Consider the following 17700-nt stretch of genomic DNA (forward strand, 5'->3'; position numbering starts at 1 on the left):
AATGTATAATTTGAGCTGTACACACTGACTGTTAGTGAATTTCATGTTTCATTAGAATTTGTTAAATAATCAAATTTTATTTATTTTTTTAAGCAGAAGAAATGATGTTGTTTAAGATAATGCATTTTAAAGCAAGGGACAATCATGTATTTTTTCAGAATGTTTATCAAAACTTATGAAGTGACGTGTGGGAAATATCCACAAATACTTTCAGCCAAAAGCAGTATATGGGTTGATATGCTGACAGGGAGCAGTGAGGAGGAGCGGGTATTTGTAGATGCTTGTAAAAACTCAGCAGAATGCAGTAAACCTCCATTTACGCGGTTCAGCAGGAGCAATTTATAGTTCATGGCACTGTGTAGTAGTAAAAGTAGTTGAAAAGCTGAAACTACCACAATCTAAAAATTGCATTTGCTTAATTGGAAAATATTAATGAAAAAAAAAAAAAGGTATGTTGAAAATGAAAGACTTGCATGTCAACATGAATACAAACTAATAAAAAAGGTAAAGACAATGCAAGATATTTAAAATATAGGTAAAATTATATGAACTTCAGTGATTTCTTCAAGTTGAGGGCTCTAAAAGTTTCTTTTGGAAAAATGTGAATAAGAAATGGCTTTTAATGTTTTAAAAGCATAATCATCTCTGTTTCAGCTTTTCCAAATTGATGAATTACTCAGCGCCAAAACGTAGTAAGAATTATGTGAATAAATGGATGGGAAAATGCACATTACCTTCACAGTGGGCCTGCAGAACTACAGCAGTGAAGCTTAATGTGAATCCAATAGACCCATTTGATGTGACGTATGCGTACTAAATTAGGTGCATATGCGCGTGCAGGCTCAGTGCAAAACAACCGGAGGACTGCATTGTACTGGCATCTCCACGCGATTGAAAGACTTTTGTTTTCGTATAAAAACAACACAATGCCATTGTGTTGCATTGCTAACTGCACAAATAGGAGCACCAACAATCCAGGACTTCAATTTTACAACATACCGGCTGGTGGGCACCCTTTTCAGAAGACTAGACGAGACTTATGGTTGCATGCTATCAAACAGGCTGACAGCTGACGTATCACGCACACGCGCACACACACGGAGAGAGAGCGAGCGCTGAAACATTCCGGATAAAGTCAAAATCAGCTGGTTTATGATAGAAATAAACAGCATAAAGTTGCCAAATAACCATGTTACGTTTGTTCAGAAGCGATCGTGTCAACGTAATCGCTGGTGAGGCGATGGTGCACGGGAGTGGACGGAGCGCTATCTCAGTCTGAGCCTTAACAGCGGTTCATTCATTGCCATTTTTCAATGACTTAATCTAGCCACTGTTTCCATCATGAACTGCTTCTCAATTTGCTTTTATTTCTTTCCATGTCCAAAGTGCTTCTCAAACCAATCCAAACCTAAGGACAGGCGGCGATGACTAAACGTTGTACTATAACAGCACCCAGTGCCTGCACACATTTTCGTCCCAGCAGGAGATAGGAAGAGCCATGGTTGGCTTTATAAAGACCACATCTCTGAAATAATCAAATCCATTCATTAGAAAACACGGACTACCGCGATTGTGCCGACAGGTCCATTTTCTCCTGGCTCCCTGCCCCACTCTGCATTACTTACAGTGAAAGCTTTTTTCCTCTCAATCAATCACTGCACCCACGTGTTTGCCTTTGATGAGTCTTAACTCATGCCACACTTTCTTTTTCAACATGTTTTAGGCCTACAAGTTAGAGCACTGTTTGCTGTGTGTGAATTTGGACTCCCAATATTGGCAGATGTGTTATGGATTTCTAGCAATATTGTTACCCAAGACAGGGCTTCATTATTTTGCCATAGCACAATAATGCAGTCTTTTTCCAAATGACATTAGCTTACCAATTACAAGTCTCCAAGGCTAATTTGGCACCATGCTGGGTCAGACTGGGGTCTCTGTTCAATGCTAATACCCAAGCCAATGAAGCGCTTCGGCTGGCAACAGAAAACAGCCCATTTGGTAAATTGTGCATCTTTAACTAAATGAATTTGTTCTGTTAACAAGAGGTTGTTAGGACAATTGAATTTGTGCCTGTGAGAGTCTGATCAGTGCAAAGGCACACAGTGATGCGACTTCATTGGCACCCGTGGACCTGAATTTCCTTTGTACGTTAACCCAAGGATCTGCTCGAGGGGAAGAGAAGTTTTAACAATCTTCTGAAACAACTGCCGGCACGTTTGTGAATTCCTTGTAAGTATCCCCACTCCTCATTATGTCTGACTAAAGAATGTACCTAGGAGCAGCATAATGAGGGGCACAAACACTACAGAGTAGAACTGTATGTGAAAGCTTGGAGAAGGGATGGATGTAGGTGGTCCCCTTTGTTTTCATGCTGCTATAGCTATATGGAAAACAGCCTCCCTGCTGAATATACGTGACCCAAATTTTACCTTCCAACAAAGACCCCCAACACACACACACACACTTGCCTCCCCTCACCCCATCAAGGGGACAGTGCAGCTTTCTGACTTGATAAAATAAATGTATTCCCCCTTTATTACAGTGGTGCTATATTGGCCACAGTTACATGATGTTTTTTTTTTTTTAAATTACAAATTAGTTTTATTCGGAATTAAAGTGTTCTGCTTCATGTTTACATGAAAATAGTAAGTCCGAATTGTTGTTTACATGGAAAAACGGTTTACTCGGCTTTATTCAATTCTGCTTTAGGTCTGGGGGATGGGAAAGCTTCTGATTGGACGGGGGCGAACGTTACATATCACGTCCATCGGTAAAAGCATACAACAAATCTTTTATTTTTGGCTACAACATTGAAGACCACATGAGAACGGTTTTCACTTTCATTTTGATCGTAGATTTGAAGCAGCAGCTCAACAATTACAAACGGTTTCACTTTGTTCCACGGAGCAGGAGAAATAGATAGAGCAGCGGAGAAGAGAAACAGACAATTGGGACGTTGAGTGAAAAATGAACTTTATAAAGATCCGCGCATCATTAGTTAAGCCGTTCGTTTGCTATTGTCTGTGTGTGTGTAATTCCATGTGTCCGTGTATATGTCTGCAGGTTTATGCTTCCATCCATCCACTCATTACATTATATCCATGCCTTTTAAGGTTCTTATTAAACAAATAGTCTCAGCTCTCGTCTGGGCAGCCATCTTGGATTATGTCACCAGCACGTCATTGCGGCAAGTCGAGCATGCACAGAACGACCGGAATTACTTAAAGAAGAATTAAGTGTTTACAAGATAGAGGAATTATTGGAATTAAAATTGGAATAAACCAGCCACCTTATTCGAATTTAAGTTTAATTCAGAATTCAGTGTTTACAAGATCAGTTTAAAGAGGAATACACTTTTATTCTGAATTAAAGAGGAAATAAAGCTCCCATGTAAATGTAACCATTGAACTGAAAGTGAAATTTTCAAACAGGTGACCATCAGACTGGTTATCAATCAGGGGTATACGTGCCATAGAGTGAGGGGAGCACATTGCTGGCGGTAGGTGAAAGCACAAATTTGTCAACCAATTTAAAGAAAAATAAGAGGCAGTGCCATGTGATTGTATAGGAGCCTGTTTTAAATCACAATAGAACTGAATGTATAGCTCTTCAAAACTTCTTATAATAAGGCCAATAAAATGTTTGCAGAGCTTTTAAAGCAATACCTACTTTGTCAAACAACATTTTTAACCACTTATTTCTTACCTGATCCTCCTCTCCTCCTCCTTCCTCGTCATACTTGAGGATGTTGTCTCTGACGTCATCCTCGGGGTCAATTAAAAGCTGCTTGGCTTGACGCTCTTTATCGCGACGTTTCATCCACACCACGAACATCAGCACCAGTACTGAGAGACAGATGGAGAGAGGGCTCAATTCACACACAAAAATAGAAAACAGACATGCATATTTTCAGTCAAATGTAATCGGATCTGATGTTTTATTGTTTGGACGATTTCCTGATCAGGGCTATCCTTTCTGTAATCCTTCAGTAATCTAGTGATATCTCGGATCATGTGTAGCAGCCCTTATAATCTCTGTGTGTGTTGTTGTGGTGCGCTATTTGACAGTGAGACACAGAATTACTCACTGAGAAGGATGATGATGCAGAGGAGGATGGCTATGATGGCTCCTGTGCCCAAGCCGGCAGCCATGATGTGCTGCTGGTCTGTGCAGTCTCCATTGATGTCGCACTGGCACACTTTGATCCGCAGGTAGGATGTGTTGGACATGGGCAGGTTGCCCGAGTCTGTGATTATGATGGGGAGCTCATAGATGCCGCTCTCAAGGAAGCCGATTTTCAGGTTCACTTGAGCGTAGTCACCTGACAGATGGAAAAGAGATCAGAAAAAGAGCTGTGATTGGCTGCAGGAGTAGTAGACAGATGATATGACTGTTTCATCTTTTAAGAGCCTTTTAGGAGGGTTTTTTGAATTAGGGTTGTTTGCTTATCTTTCCCTGCCAGATTATATGCTTATTACTAATAATATGCACTACAATTCTATACCTGGATGTCGTATCATCATATATAATCCAAAAACATGCTCAGGATTTGGATGTGGAGGCTCTAAACCTTGGAATACCTTTTGATACTGCTTAGGCTAAATTCCCAGCTGCCATAATCCACAAACCATTATCCCATTTCGATACATTAAACTCAGCTATCTAACGGTGAGCGCACAACAAACAACTTTTTCCTCTAACGTCTCTGTTTCAGATTAGCATAGACAATTAGAGACTATTTGCTGAGGTTTATGTATTCAAATACTGTCTTAGTTCTGCCTCTGCCATGTGCAGATATTAGCTTCAGAACAGCTGCTCGGAGGTGTTTCAAACAAATGCTGTAATCAAGTGTTGACAGTGTGAGGTTTGTGCCTCAGGTTTCTCAAATCATCAAATACGTATTTATCAGGGTTGGGGTCAATTATAATTGTAATTGCGTAATTGATAATTAATTACAATTATGGCATAATTATAATTAATTACAATTATGGCATAATTATAATTAATTACAATTATGGCATAATTATAATTAATTACAATTATGGCATAATTATAATTAATTACAATTATGGCATAATTATAATTAATTACAATTATGGCATAATTATAATTAATTAAAATTATGGTGTAATTTAAAAGAAATTGTTGCTGTCATAATCGTAATTAAATTGCAATTGACTTTAAATAATTGATTTTATAATTGTAATTGCCATTAAAATTCTATAAAAATTGTCAATTATAATTTGACGCTAAACTGGGAACCATGTTCCAGTTCTATGTACAGTTCTACACGTATAAAGTTAACAATTATTCAAATATGTTTCATATCAAGCTTCCCCACATCTACCATTTAAAGAATATATAATAAATCGACTAGTATACTGACATAAAAAAGGCTCAGATGCCCACACCAAAATATTAAACATATTTTCATTGATTAGGAAGACCGACAAGGTCACCAATAGATGTTTGTTTATAGTGTATTTTACAGCTGATTTAGGACCCGTTATCATGACAGACGCTAACAGAAAGCTAACACACTTTTATTAGGTTATTTATTTTAGGCTCAGTAATTGTGATTCATTGTAATTGAACTTTAGCAATTGAGAACGTAATTCTCTTCCTGAGGATAAAAAAAAAAATTGTAATTTAATTGTAATTGGGAAAAAAGGCTGGTAACTGTAATCATAATTGAAATGTAATTGAACATGGATAATTGAAGCCTGTCATTGCCCGATTTCGTTAGATCTCTGAAGCTAAGCAGGTCTGGGCGTGGTTAGTAGTGGGATGGGAGACCACTGAGAAATCTAGGTGCCACAGTGTGGTGACAGTCGCCTCAGTGGTATCTGTCATTGTGTCCTTGGGCAAGGCACTTCACCTACATTGCCTAGAATGAATGTAGTGTGAGTGAGTGATGGTGGTGGTCAGAGGGGCTGATGGCGCACTATGGCAGCCTCGCTTCCATCAGTCTGCCCCAGGGCAGCTGTGGCTACAATAGTAGCTTACCATCACTAAGTGTGGAGTGAAAGAATAATCCCTTGATTCTGTGAAGCATCTTTGAGTGTCCAAAAAAAGTGCTATAGAAAATGTATATTATTATTATTATTATTATTATCAACCCTGGCATTCGTACATTACATCAAAAAGTGCTAATGCACAACGAATAACTCTTGTAAACCCAAATAAAAAATCCATTGACTTTTCTTATAAATGTAGGGTTTAGCGTGTTTTTGATAACATTGCTAGCTCAACAGAAATAATTGGATGAGGCAGTGATTAGCGAAGCAGATTCAAGGTCAGTAATGTCAGGTTGGTCCTGAACATGAACACTAACTCGCTAGTATTGTATTTTAAGTATTAGGACAGGAGTACAACTAAAAAGCTCAATCAGTGATGGACGAGTCCATGAATTAATAAAATAATATATATTTTTATCGCGTGTGAATATTTATGTATCAGCCTGGTGATGGACTGTTGACCTGCTAAGGGTGAGCAGGTATAAACTGCATCAGTGTAAAATCATGAATACTGTATAACACTTGGATAAAGATAATTGATTTGTTAAACCCCATGCAGTAGTAAAAATAAAACCCACAATGTGAGCCATACATTACGAAAAGGTAAACAATACGTTTTTCAAAACATGAAAATAAATCTCTTAATTCTACAAACTAGATGAGTGACATAAAAAAAAACCCCTGTTAAAAGTAAGTGAAATGTTTTAAAAAATATTATTTTATTAACCATAATAAATTATACTGTTTTATTGCAAAAAAAAGGCTGTATGATTGATAAACAAAGCAGGATATTATAACCACACACATCCATTATTTGTTAAATCCAAACTTATGAAATTTAAAGTAAGATTAAAAGTTTAACTAAGATGTCTGACACATAAACAAAATGTCACAATATATTTTAGAGAGTTATGTGAAGCAGTAGAAATATGTGTGTGTTTTGTTAAATGTTGTATAAAAGAAAGCACGTGTGTGTGTGTGGATAAATATATACATATATATATTTTTTTTTATTATTTTTTTTTTTTTGCATCATTTGAAAAATGGCAACTCAAACATACTTGTTACATGCTTGCATTTCTTTTGTATGTGTGTTTTGGAAAAGGTCATTTGAATGTTATTTATGTTGGGCATATAAGCATTTTTGCTTCTGCCTGTTTCAGTCTTGTTTTATATTTTATAATTGTGATTTAGAATGAAACATACAAATAAACTGATGTGAAAAATCTACTCACTTGGTCTAATGATGTGTTGTCACTTTTTTTTTTTGAGTCATTAAACAGTCCTTCAATAAGAGGCGGTACAGTTCGAGTGATTTCCAAAGGGTTTTGTCTCCTACCACTGATCCGTGTTATAGTCCAGTTTCTGCGAACATCGGACGGTCTGTGAGCCAACTCAAAGGCGAAAGGACCGGCGTTGGGGTTGAGGTCTCCGTCGAGCGCTGTGATGTTGATGGCGTTGGGCTCTGGCTTTTCACATATCTCCGCCTCCTGAGGGAACACTTTGGGAGCATTGTCGTTGATATCCAGCAGGTAGATCCGCAGAGTTCCCGTGCCACTCGCACGTGGAATACCTGAGCCAAAGAATGACAAGCACGCTGTTCATACACATACATATTTATGAGGAAATAACTTTCTGAAAAGTTCCACCTGGAAGATAGAGTCTCATTTGAAAGGCAGCATTATACAGTCAGTATGGAAAAGTATAAAGTTCATCTATTGAAATTCATGTGATAATGAGAACCTCTAAACAGCTATTTACTTTGGTGGGAGAGGACCTATTTAGTGAGCATACAGATTGCAAAATTTTATCTCAGGTCTGGAGGAAGAAAGAGTTTGATATCAGAACATTTGTGTGGGTGTGCATGTGAGAAAGAAGCATCTTCCTAATGAGGACATGTGATGAGAATACTAAAGTGAACATACAGAGCCCACTGTTGCCGCTCTCTGGGCTCCTCTCTGTATTCACTGGGCTAAGAGGCTTTTTTATCATTCAGGCCACGCTCAAAGGAGCTAGTCATCCAATCCTGACCCATTAATGCAGAGAAACCGCTTTATTGGTGGCGGTTTTAAGCCTATTGGCCCAGGCTGTGCTCCATAGAACAGGGTAAACCTGGACAGAAGTAAATCCCACCAGTGCAGAGAACAGTGAATACATCCACACACATGTATGTCATGTATGGAATTGCTGACACATTAACCTCCAATGAGATGGTCAATGTGGCAGACAAACCAAGTGCTTGAAACAAGGTTGACCTTCAAGCACCAATGGCATCCTAGTGACTTTAACTGAGATAGATTTTTCTCCAGATGGAGTGCATTTGTTTGCAGACTTCCTGTGAAAAACATCACAGAGGTAGTCAAAGAAGTGCTAGCCTGACCTTTACAAGGTGCTCTGCATTAGACAGCTGCCAGACTTCCCTTTATAAAGAGAGTCTTATCTTCCTGAATTCACTGATAAGACTAGCTCCAAATGAAATCCAGAGGCTGTGGAAGCAGTGCATCATAGGCGCTCTTCTGTTACATACCACTGTCGGAAGCCATGAATGTGGCATTGTACAAGCTGTTCTTCACGTAGGGCGACTCTCGGTCCAGAATGGCAATCGTTGTGATCCGACCAGTGTTGGGGTCAATTCTCAACCAGTTGGCAGGGTCATGGAGTTTTGAATATCTGGAACAGGAATTTTTTTGACACTTCATTCACACTATCTATTCATCACAGCATTGGTCACAATAAGTATTTCTAAGTGACAAATCCAAAAGAGGTATTAGGAAGAGGGTCTTAAAAAGACCTTGGATCTTGTGTTCCACAGTATATGGGGAGCAAGTGAATAACAATCATGGTTCCCACACTTTTCTTTTTACAAGGATTTTTTAAAACTTTTCTAAAATATTTTGCCAAATTTCCATCACTTAGTTTTGAACCACTAAGATCTATTCAAGACCATTAGAGCGTAAAAATGAGTGGGCCTTTCCAGTGTACTAGTGTAACATAGGTCTGACAGGGAATGCAAGTTGTGTCCATCACTTATCTATCATATTGCATCGTACAATGGCGCAATTGCCTTTGACACCCATTTTGCAATATATATATATATACATATATAAATAACGATGAATCAGCTATTAAGCGCTACCATGTTTAATTATAAGATTAGAAGATTACAATTTCAATTTGCTGACACATTTATTAAAATCGATGTACTACACATGGTGTTAGGGTTAAGGGACTTGCTTAACGTCTCATAGTAATGGCAAAGGTTGAATTTTAAACATGAATATAAAATTGGCTATATTTCCAAAACAGTTAAAATATTCGATAACTTTTCATGACTAGAAAATCAACTTTTCCAGGAATTTCATGACCGTGGGGGCCCTGAACCCTGAATGGGTGGTATCAGAATATGATTAATGACCTCACTGATTGTCCGTTAGTGGAACACTAAATACAGATTAAAGCTTTTTGTTCGTCTGTGCCATGGTCCTACAGGGATCAGTTCACTGATATTGGTGAAGCCTGCATGAAGATGATGCAGGCATGTGTGAGGACTACGGTAAGGTTGGTCAACACTGCATGCTTTCATATGAGAGCAATGTTAGCTCTGTTGGTAATCTTACTGGTACACAGTTGGTCTCATCACAGGATCAGAATACAGCAGGTTTCAGGGTGAGTAGTGCTCATAGATCATAATATAATATTTCATCATCCTTTCCTTTTATATTAAGGTCAGATCTTTAGAGGTCATGTAGCTTCTCACCAATTTGTGCACTGAGGTTTTGTGTCCAAACTACTGTATATACCTATCAACTGAATACTGTAAGTGAAGTATCAAACTTGGAAAAAAGGTTGATTTCAGTTCATGGTGTTAAAAATATCCTATCTTGTTTTTTTTTTCCTTTGCTTACTTCAAATAAATATTTTACAGGATTAAAAAACCATTACAACCTTTGAGAGCAGCGTCACAGGGGAGAGAGACCCAACTGGCTGGTTGTTATCAGGAGCTCTAACTAAATTGTATTACAAACCGTGGAATTACAAAGCTAGCCTATTTCCCATGGAATGTTTTCAAGCAGATAAACATTTCCGCGGCCAAATTGCTGAGAAAAACAAGGGCTGCTAAAGAATAAGACAAGGGAAAGCTGTCTGCTTTCTTACTTGGAGAAGTCCTAAAAGTAATGGGGGATTTCAACCCACCAAATCAGCCCATGCCTTCCTCACCTTACCTTATAAAAAAAAGACACTGTCTAATGATCAAACCTACGTGATGGTTTGCTGCATAAAGCGGTCTGGGTCCTGTGCGGTGAAGGTAGAAAGTGCGGACTCGGGAATCAATCCTTCCTCCAGTTTGATGAGTTTGGGGTTGGGCTCAAAGTAGGGGCTCTCGTTGACGTCAATGACCCTGATGGAGACGGTGGCGGTGGACTGACGAGGAGAATGGATGCCTCGGGCCAGGGGGACCTCATTTCTCGCCTCCACTGTCAGGACGTATGTGCGACTGATTTCATAGTCGATAGGCTAGAGGAGGACATACAAAGCGAAATGAATCGCAGGAATGGAGGAAAATTAAATGAGAAAAAAAGCCCTTTGGTTATGTGACATTGATCAGAGCCTTCTATAACTGCTGCCTGAGAAACTTGACTGTGTAATCTTGCTGAAGATGGTAAGTGAGATAAAGGTGTGTGGTCAGTTCAAGGATGCACAACAAAAAAGCTGATGTAAGAGTTGTGAAACCATTTTCATTTATTGGAAACCAGAAAGTTTGGAAGAAGTTTGAAAACAAATTACTGTGCACCTCATGGCCAAAAGACAGAGGTGTTGGTATGTCTTTTTTCTTATGGTTCTCTCCTCCCACAGCCTTATCGGACATATGTGAGTCTCTAATCTAACCTTAGTGTGCTGTAATGAAATAGAGAACAGTGTTGTGGGTCCTGTGGAACAGATTAGCCCCTGCTCCTAGCTTCTTGGTTTAAAATTGAAATTTGATTGATCGATATTTTTACACAGTTATGTTTGCAGGTGATTTTTCTTAAAACACCAAAACACAAACCAGTCTATTTCCCTTAGCAGTAGCATCTCCTTAAATGTGTTCGCCCTTTGTGTGACAGTATATATAGCTTAAAGCCATTTATTCATGTATTCCATATGTTTTAGAAAATGCTTTAGCATTTTGTCTTTGCCTTTCACTATGCCCGCACTGAGTGAGCCTCCACTTTTTAATGTTATATAATAATGGTTATTATAGTAGCTGTAAAATAGTAGCAATATTGCCATTATTGCTTTCAGTGTCTCTTAATATTTACAGCTAACTGTCAGGTAAGAGTACCATAAGGTCCTTTACATGTATGCGTGTGTACATTGAGCCACATTAACTGTATTTTAAACCACATTCTGCCAGCAGTAGACGTTTCTACAGTGTGTATGTGTGTGTGTGTGTATAGAAACAATTTTTTTCTTCTGCTTCATATTATTTTAAAACCTACCGGTACTATTTATTATAATTCTCTTTTTAATTTAATTTATTTCTCTCTTTGTCTGTGTTGATGAAATGCATTGATACCCCCATAATGATGCTTGCACATGAGCCTGCTTTCATGTTAAGTTTAAGTGTTTGTATGATGTTTATTTGAAAATAAAATAAAACCATAAATCATCAAATATAAACCTACCAGTAATATGTTTACTATCAAAAATGATGCATTGCAGGAAGTAAACATCATATTTAAATTACATGTCAAAATGAATAGTTGATATATGTATATGTACTGTATACCTGTATATCTCAACTGTTCATTAACTTAGCATCAGAATGTTTTTTTTTTTTATTTAAAAGTGTTGAGATCAGGGATACTTTTTAATGTCTAAATCTCTCCTCTTCACTTCCTCTTTACCTGTAACTAATGCAACCAAACTGCCCATGTGCAGGTGAGCTGCAAATAAATCATATATTTAAATGAATCAACAGTGCTCTTTTTTGTTATTTCATTTGAATAAATGAATAGTGTTAAAATAGTTAAAGAAGTCTTAATGACAGAACACAAAGGGCAGCTTATACACACAACAGGTTAGCAGGCTATAATGTGACCACCCAGTTATATCTTCTTACTGTGATGTCAGTGTATGTCATTACACCACTGGGCACCAAATCAATCAAATGTACATAATTGGATACTACCACTCTAAACGCATGGGTTACTCAATGCAATTTGAATGCAAAGCTTACCTTGACAACCGTCACCAGGCCCTCATTAGTGGTAGGATCAGTAGGCACGGAGAACCTGCCGGTGGGGTCGCCCCCGGTGATTCTGTAAACGGCGTTCCAGGCTGGTGTGTTGGGCTGGTCCTTGTCAGTCACTGTCAGGTTAGCCACGATGACATTCACGCGGTTCTCAGGCACCTCACCAAAAAACTGCATGAATAAACCATGAATGTGCAGAAACAGCGGGATGTAAGTGATACACACAAAGTCCTGGTGCACACAGCACAGCAGGTCCAATCCTGGGAAAATATGCAGTTAACTTATCAGGCTGTCATGGTCATCCCGCTCCCTTGCCTCACTTCATAACGCCACTGTAGCATTACAAATTTTACCAATTTATGGACACACCATGCACTCTTCCGGTGTGGGAGGTGCAAGTGAATATTTAGAGGCAAACTGGACACCTTATTCTGTTCTGGGGACAACTCTACTTAGAAAAAAAACCTTAATATTTATTGGGGTGTTGAACAAAGTAAGACACTTTTTAACCCTCAGGTCAATGACTATGCTCTACTGCACACTGATACTATGGGCTGAGATTTGTGCCACTAGAACATGAATTTGAATAGTTAGCATTGAGTTTGAAAGTAACAACTTGAAATTGAAATTACTGTTTTGAAACGAAATTGCATTTTTCCAGTTGAAAAAAATTCATCTGAATACATTCCAAAAATTCAATACATTTCAGCTTCTCAAATTCAGATTAACTGCACGCAATTCAATTTCACTACACTGAGACACACTTTCGGTCCGCAAGGTTGAGCAATCAATCACTGATTCATGGAACTCCTGTTTACGTCTACAAAAACACCTTTACGGCCGTTGAGGGTGTGGCCATGGATATCATACAATAAATGCATTAATTATCTATCATATCTATATAGCCCTGTTTAGACTTTGCTAATAGACCGGCACCGTGGGGCTGGTGACGTCAGGGGTCATTTGCTCGTTATGAGAGCGCGGTTGTACACAGTAAGTTACGGCTTTGCAATCCTTTTAACTCCGTTTGCTGCTGTTCCCTGACCACTGAGAACCATGTTGCCGACATTAGACAGTGGACAAGTTCCTGCATTAAAGGATTTTCTTCAATAATTTCACCCAACAGTGAAACGACAAAAAGGAAAGACGAACACGTTGCTGCAGCCTGAACTTGTTGCTGAGCAGAGCTGCAGGAGCTACAAAGACCTCCTAAAAACATAGGTCACTGATAACATGGCAGTGTTACTGTAGTACTGTACCAATGTCATTTGATGCTGATGGATCAAAAGAGCTGAATCATCATAGTGAACACATATTTAAAACTGAAATTGTATAGGAATTTGTAAATAATAAATCTGAGCAGCTACATATATGCAAAAAGCCAGGATATTATAATAAACCAGCTGTGAGTGTTGTAACCCAGTACAGTACACACCCACACTATGGACATTTCTCTCTGCTGGCATCTGGCAGGAGGAACCGTAGCCTGAAGTGCAGAACAACAAGGTTCTGCAACAGCTTCATCCTTCAGGCTATAAGACTTTTAAACTGCAATGAAATCTAACAATCTATAACTTGTTACAAACCCAGTGCAATAATTTAATACTAATCCCGTGGCACCACTTTATCACTGTTTTAAATGTGTGTTTTTTATGCTTTTATTTTTAACGCCTTGTTAGGCTTCATAATCAATGAAAATATAGGTTTGAATATTTTTGGTGTGGGCATCTGGGCCTTTTTTCTGTCAGTAAACCCCTAGATTTTGATTTTTTTTAATGGTAAAATGTGGGAAAGCTTGATCTGAAACATATTTATATATTATTAACCATGCGTAGAACTGTACATAGAATTGGACCACAGCTTTGCGGTAAATTGACAATTTTTGAATTGCAATTACAATTGCAAAGTAAATTATCTGAACTCAATTACAATTTAATTAATAAGCTAAGGCTTCTCTGTGTAAGCTCTGACTGAACAAAAAACCAAACCAAAACACATTTTTGTAAAGCTATTGTCTCTTATTTTTGTATTTTATTGAAGTGTCAAACTTTGTTTTCTTACCGTCTCTGCGGTGAACTCCGGTGGGTTGTCATTGATGTCAGTGATTCTGATGACAGCAGTGGCGGTGTTGGACAGGCCATACATGGGGTTTCCCTCCATGTCCGTGGCCTGAATGATCAGAGTGTACTGAGGCACTTTCTAAAGGGAAAAGGACAAAAGAGTCAGAAATGAATCAACAGCAGTGGAAACTGTTACAAAAGTACCATTAGAAGCCTTATAAAAGCAGGATTTATCCTCACCTAATAAGATGCTACAACAGGGTACATAATTATTAGTGTTCAAATAAAAGGCTACAAATCTAAACATGCCTTCTTCACCAGGATGTTTTTCTATATAAATTGGATTCACTCCCCACAGGCTGATACGACTTTGTGTACGAGGGTGGGAAAAACATACACATCTGTGCCATAAGCACCATGAGGAAACTAACAAAGGAGCCTTTTCAGTTTTCACATTAAAAACCACTCAGGTGATGGACCAGTTGCTAGGTAATGAGAGCCGGGCAAATTACTTTCATGGTGGCAACTGGCTAACATAAAACGCTGGCCCCGGGGTCGGAAGTGATTGAGCAGCCAACTCAGCCAGATTACCCTTGCTAGGATCGCACTGACTGGCTGTAGCCATTTGTAATATTTTATTTCTTTTTCTCAAACAACTGCGCACACCCAATTAAATGAAAGAGAGGTGAGGTTTGCTGCAGAGGAAACGGAGCAAGAGTGAGGAGAGAGAGCCTGTTTTAGACATAGACATAGATGGTACAATGGGGGAAGGAAAATATTTAGCTGCTCAGCGATGCACACGGTTTCTTGTTGGAGTAAATTGCATTCTAAACGGCCAATTTCTGCTTCTCATTTAAATGGTAATGGACAAACTTCCCTTTGGCTCATTGCAACATTTTAAACATTTAAAACGATAATCAGGTTGTGTTTTTCCACTAATGGATAACACACTAATACTTATCTTAAAAACATATCACATGAAAAATAATCTAACAGTGAAAACATCTTCACTTAACTATAATAACTTATAATAACTAACTATAATACATCTTCACTTAACTATATATGTGATAAATCTATTGAACTGATAAACTGAGATGCTATCAAAGCCTGAGATAATGAACCACAACAACAATATTTAGATTCATTATGAGATCATGTGACTGTGATGAGAGCAGTACCTCCCGGTCGAGGCCTGCTGCCACAGTGATGATGCCTCCAGTTTTATTGTTGATGGTGAACATGTTGGAGGATGGACTCTCAGGATTCTGTGACAAGATCTTGTAGCGTAGCATCCCGTTAGCTGTTTTGGGGTCATCTTTGTCAACGGATGTTACTGTCATAACAAAGGTGCCTGTAGGATGTAAAGAAAGGGACTGGACGTCAACATTGTACCTGTATTAGAGGTGTGAAAAAAATTGATTTCACGATATATTGCAATTTTTTGGGTGCCAATTTTAAATAGATTTTTTTATTTTTAAAATTCGATCGTTTTTTTATTTAATAATTTTTTAAAATAATTAATCACTATTTTTGTGTATTTGTGCAATATTTCAGTGGTTACAATTCTTTCAATGTGTGGTAATGGTTAAATGATGCACTTGATTTTATGATGGCAGTTTTTATATAATCTGTGTTTAAACTGACAATAGGAGAAATTTCTTATTTTTGTGCATTATCAGTAACTCAGGGTGATTTATAACACTGCATTTTCTTTTTTCAGTGAAAATGTGCAAAAACACTAATAATAAATAATAAATAGGATGTTTTGAAGCAAATACTTTTGACTCAATTTGTCATCGGAATGATCAATATATTCTGATAAACATATACTCAACTTGATTTTTCATCTCTACGTTTAATTTTGATATTAACTGGGCAGAATATCACGATAAATTGTGATATATTGCAATATTATCGTATTGTGACCCATTTATGGTGATACGTATTGTATTGCAACATCCTTGCCAATACTGACCCCTACCTGTACCACCTGTTTAGAATCACATCAGCAGCCAAAGGACATTAAAATTTGAGAGTGTTGTTGAAACATAATTAGCAGTAGTCAATTTACTGATTTTTAATAACAATCCTCATTCATTTTAATGACATTAAAAACCACCAATGATGACTTTAATGCAGCGGAACCAGTGTGAACAAACCAGCAGTCTGGGGAAAGCCATCAATGCTGTTTGATGTGCAGACAATGGTGCAGCACAGAAACCCTGAGGCTCAGTCTACAAAGGCTACACATTACCTGGTTTAGAACCCTCGGGAACAGTGCCATTCCAGATCTGATGAGAGAACTCAGGTCTGTTGTCGTTCATGTCGATCACATTGATCACAATATCAATTGGGTTCTCCACCTGGTTGCCGTTCAGGTCCACAGCGTGGGCTCGTAGCTGGAGGACAAAACATAATCAAATGGACTTTTGCACTTTGAGAACAAACAAGTATTATCGCCTGTGCCAACAACCTTGTGTCATGGAAGAGAGGGTTTAAGGCTTGTTTACATTATCCTCTGCACCTATAGTATCTATCATGATCAGAGAATAACATCAATTTACATCAATTGCTTGATCTCCTTCACCCTAAATCAGGGATTTTCAAATTAAACCCAAAAACCAAGAAAAGTGGTAACTCCCTGGCAACCAACCATAACTTTACTTCATATATCAACAAGATTTCAAACCATGCATTTCATTTTACATGGAAACATTTTTTAACTAATTGTAGCATATGTATTATATATTTTTGAATAATCAATATTTATCAGATTAATATTTTACCACAGGGCACCAGTCAGATTACAGAAATTGACGGCTTTAATTTCCTTGCCAACATTATCAGTCTTATTGTAGAGGATTAACATCGCTGACTTTAAATACAATTTTATTGATAATACATTTGTTTACGTTGAAAGAACAAAGATATAGTAAATAAGTAATTATTAACACAAATTCTGAATATGGGAAGGTGGATAAAATGGAATGACATGAAGAATAATACAATGAACAAATTTTATATGGATATAAGAATAATGAAAGTATGCAGAGATTGGATTATTGAAGCTAAGTTAGTTTGATATTTAAGAATGCTGATGGTTTTAATGAGAACTTAGGTTGATCTTAATTAAAATACTGTAATGTAGCATTAGAGCTAGAGTTAAAATGCACAGTCCACACAAGATCATTTTTTTTGCACCCTCTGAGGTTGATTATCTCTGCTACAAATGTAAAAGGTAGGTTTACAAAACTTGTCTTAAAACATTGGAAAAAAAACCTTGGAAAACAATCTCAACCCACACCCACAAAAGTCAAACAGTTTAATTTTTTGTTATCAAATAGTTGTGTTTCTTGCCAGAAAATGTAGACATGTTAGCACTCTT

The 17700-nt window shown here is 37.8% G+C and overlaps 1 protein-coding gene across 1 annotated transcript in view; it reads right to left on the reverse strand.

Annotated features, from left to right (window-relative positions):
• cdh2 (cadherin 2, type 1, N-cadherin (neuronal)) overlaps positions 1-17700 on the reverse strand; it is a 100106-nt gene that overhangs the window by 12225 nt on the left and 70181 nt on the right. Inside the window, exons 6-14 of the mRNA XM_028472540.1 lie at positions 16570-16714; positions 15494-15666; positions 14314-14451; positions 12238-12423; positions 10279-10532; positions 8545-8687; positions 7357-7590; positions 4088-4321; positions 3706-3845 (exon numbers count right to left, since the gene is read on the reverse strand). Of these exons, the coding sequence (XP_028328341.1) occupies positions 3706-3845; positions 4088-4321; positions 7357-7590; positions 8545-8687; positions 10279-10532; positions 12238-12423; positions 14314-14451; positions 15494-15666; positions 16570-16714 (1647 nt within the window). The remainder of the gene's footprint in view (positions 1-3705; positions 3846-4087; positions 4322-7356; positions 7591-8544; positions 8688-10278; positions 10533-12237; positions 12424-14313; positions 14452-15493; positions 15667-16569; positions 16715-17700) is intronic.

Source organism: Gouania willdenowi, chromosome 17, assembly GCF_900634775.1.
Source record: "Gouania willdenowi chromosome 17, fGouWil2.1, whole genome shotgun sequence".
Taxonomy (NCBI): Eukaryota; Metazoa; Chordata; class Actinopteri; order Blenniiformes; family Gobiesocidae; genus Gouania; species Gouania willdenowi.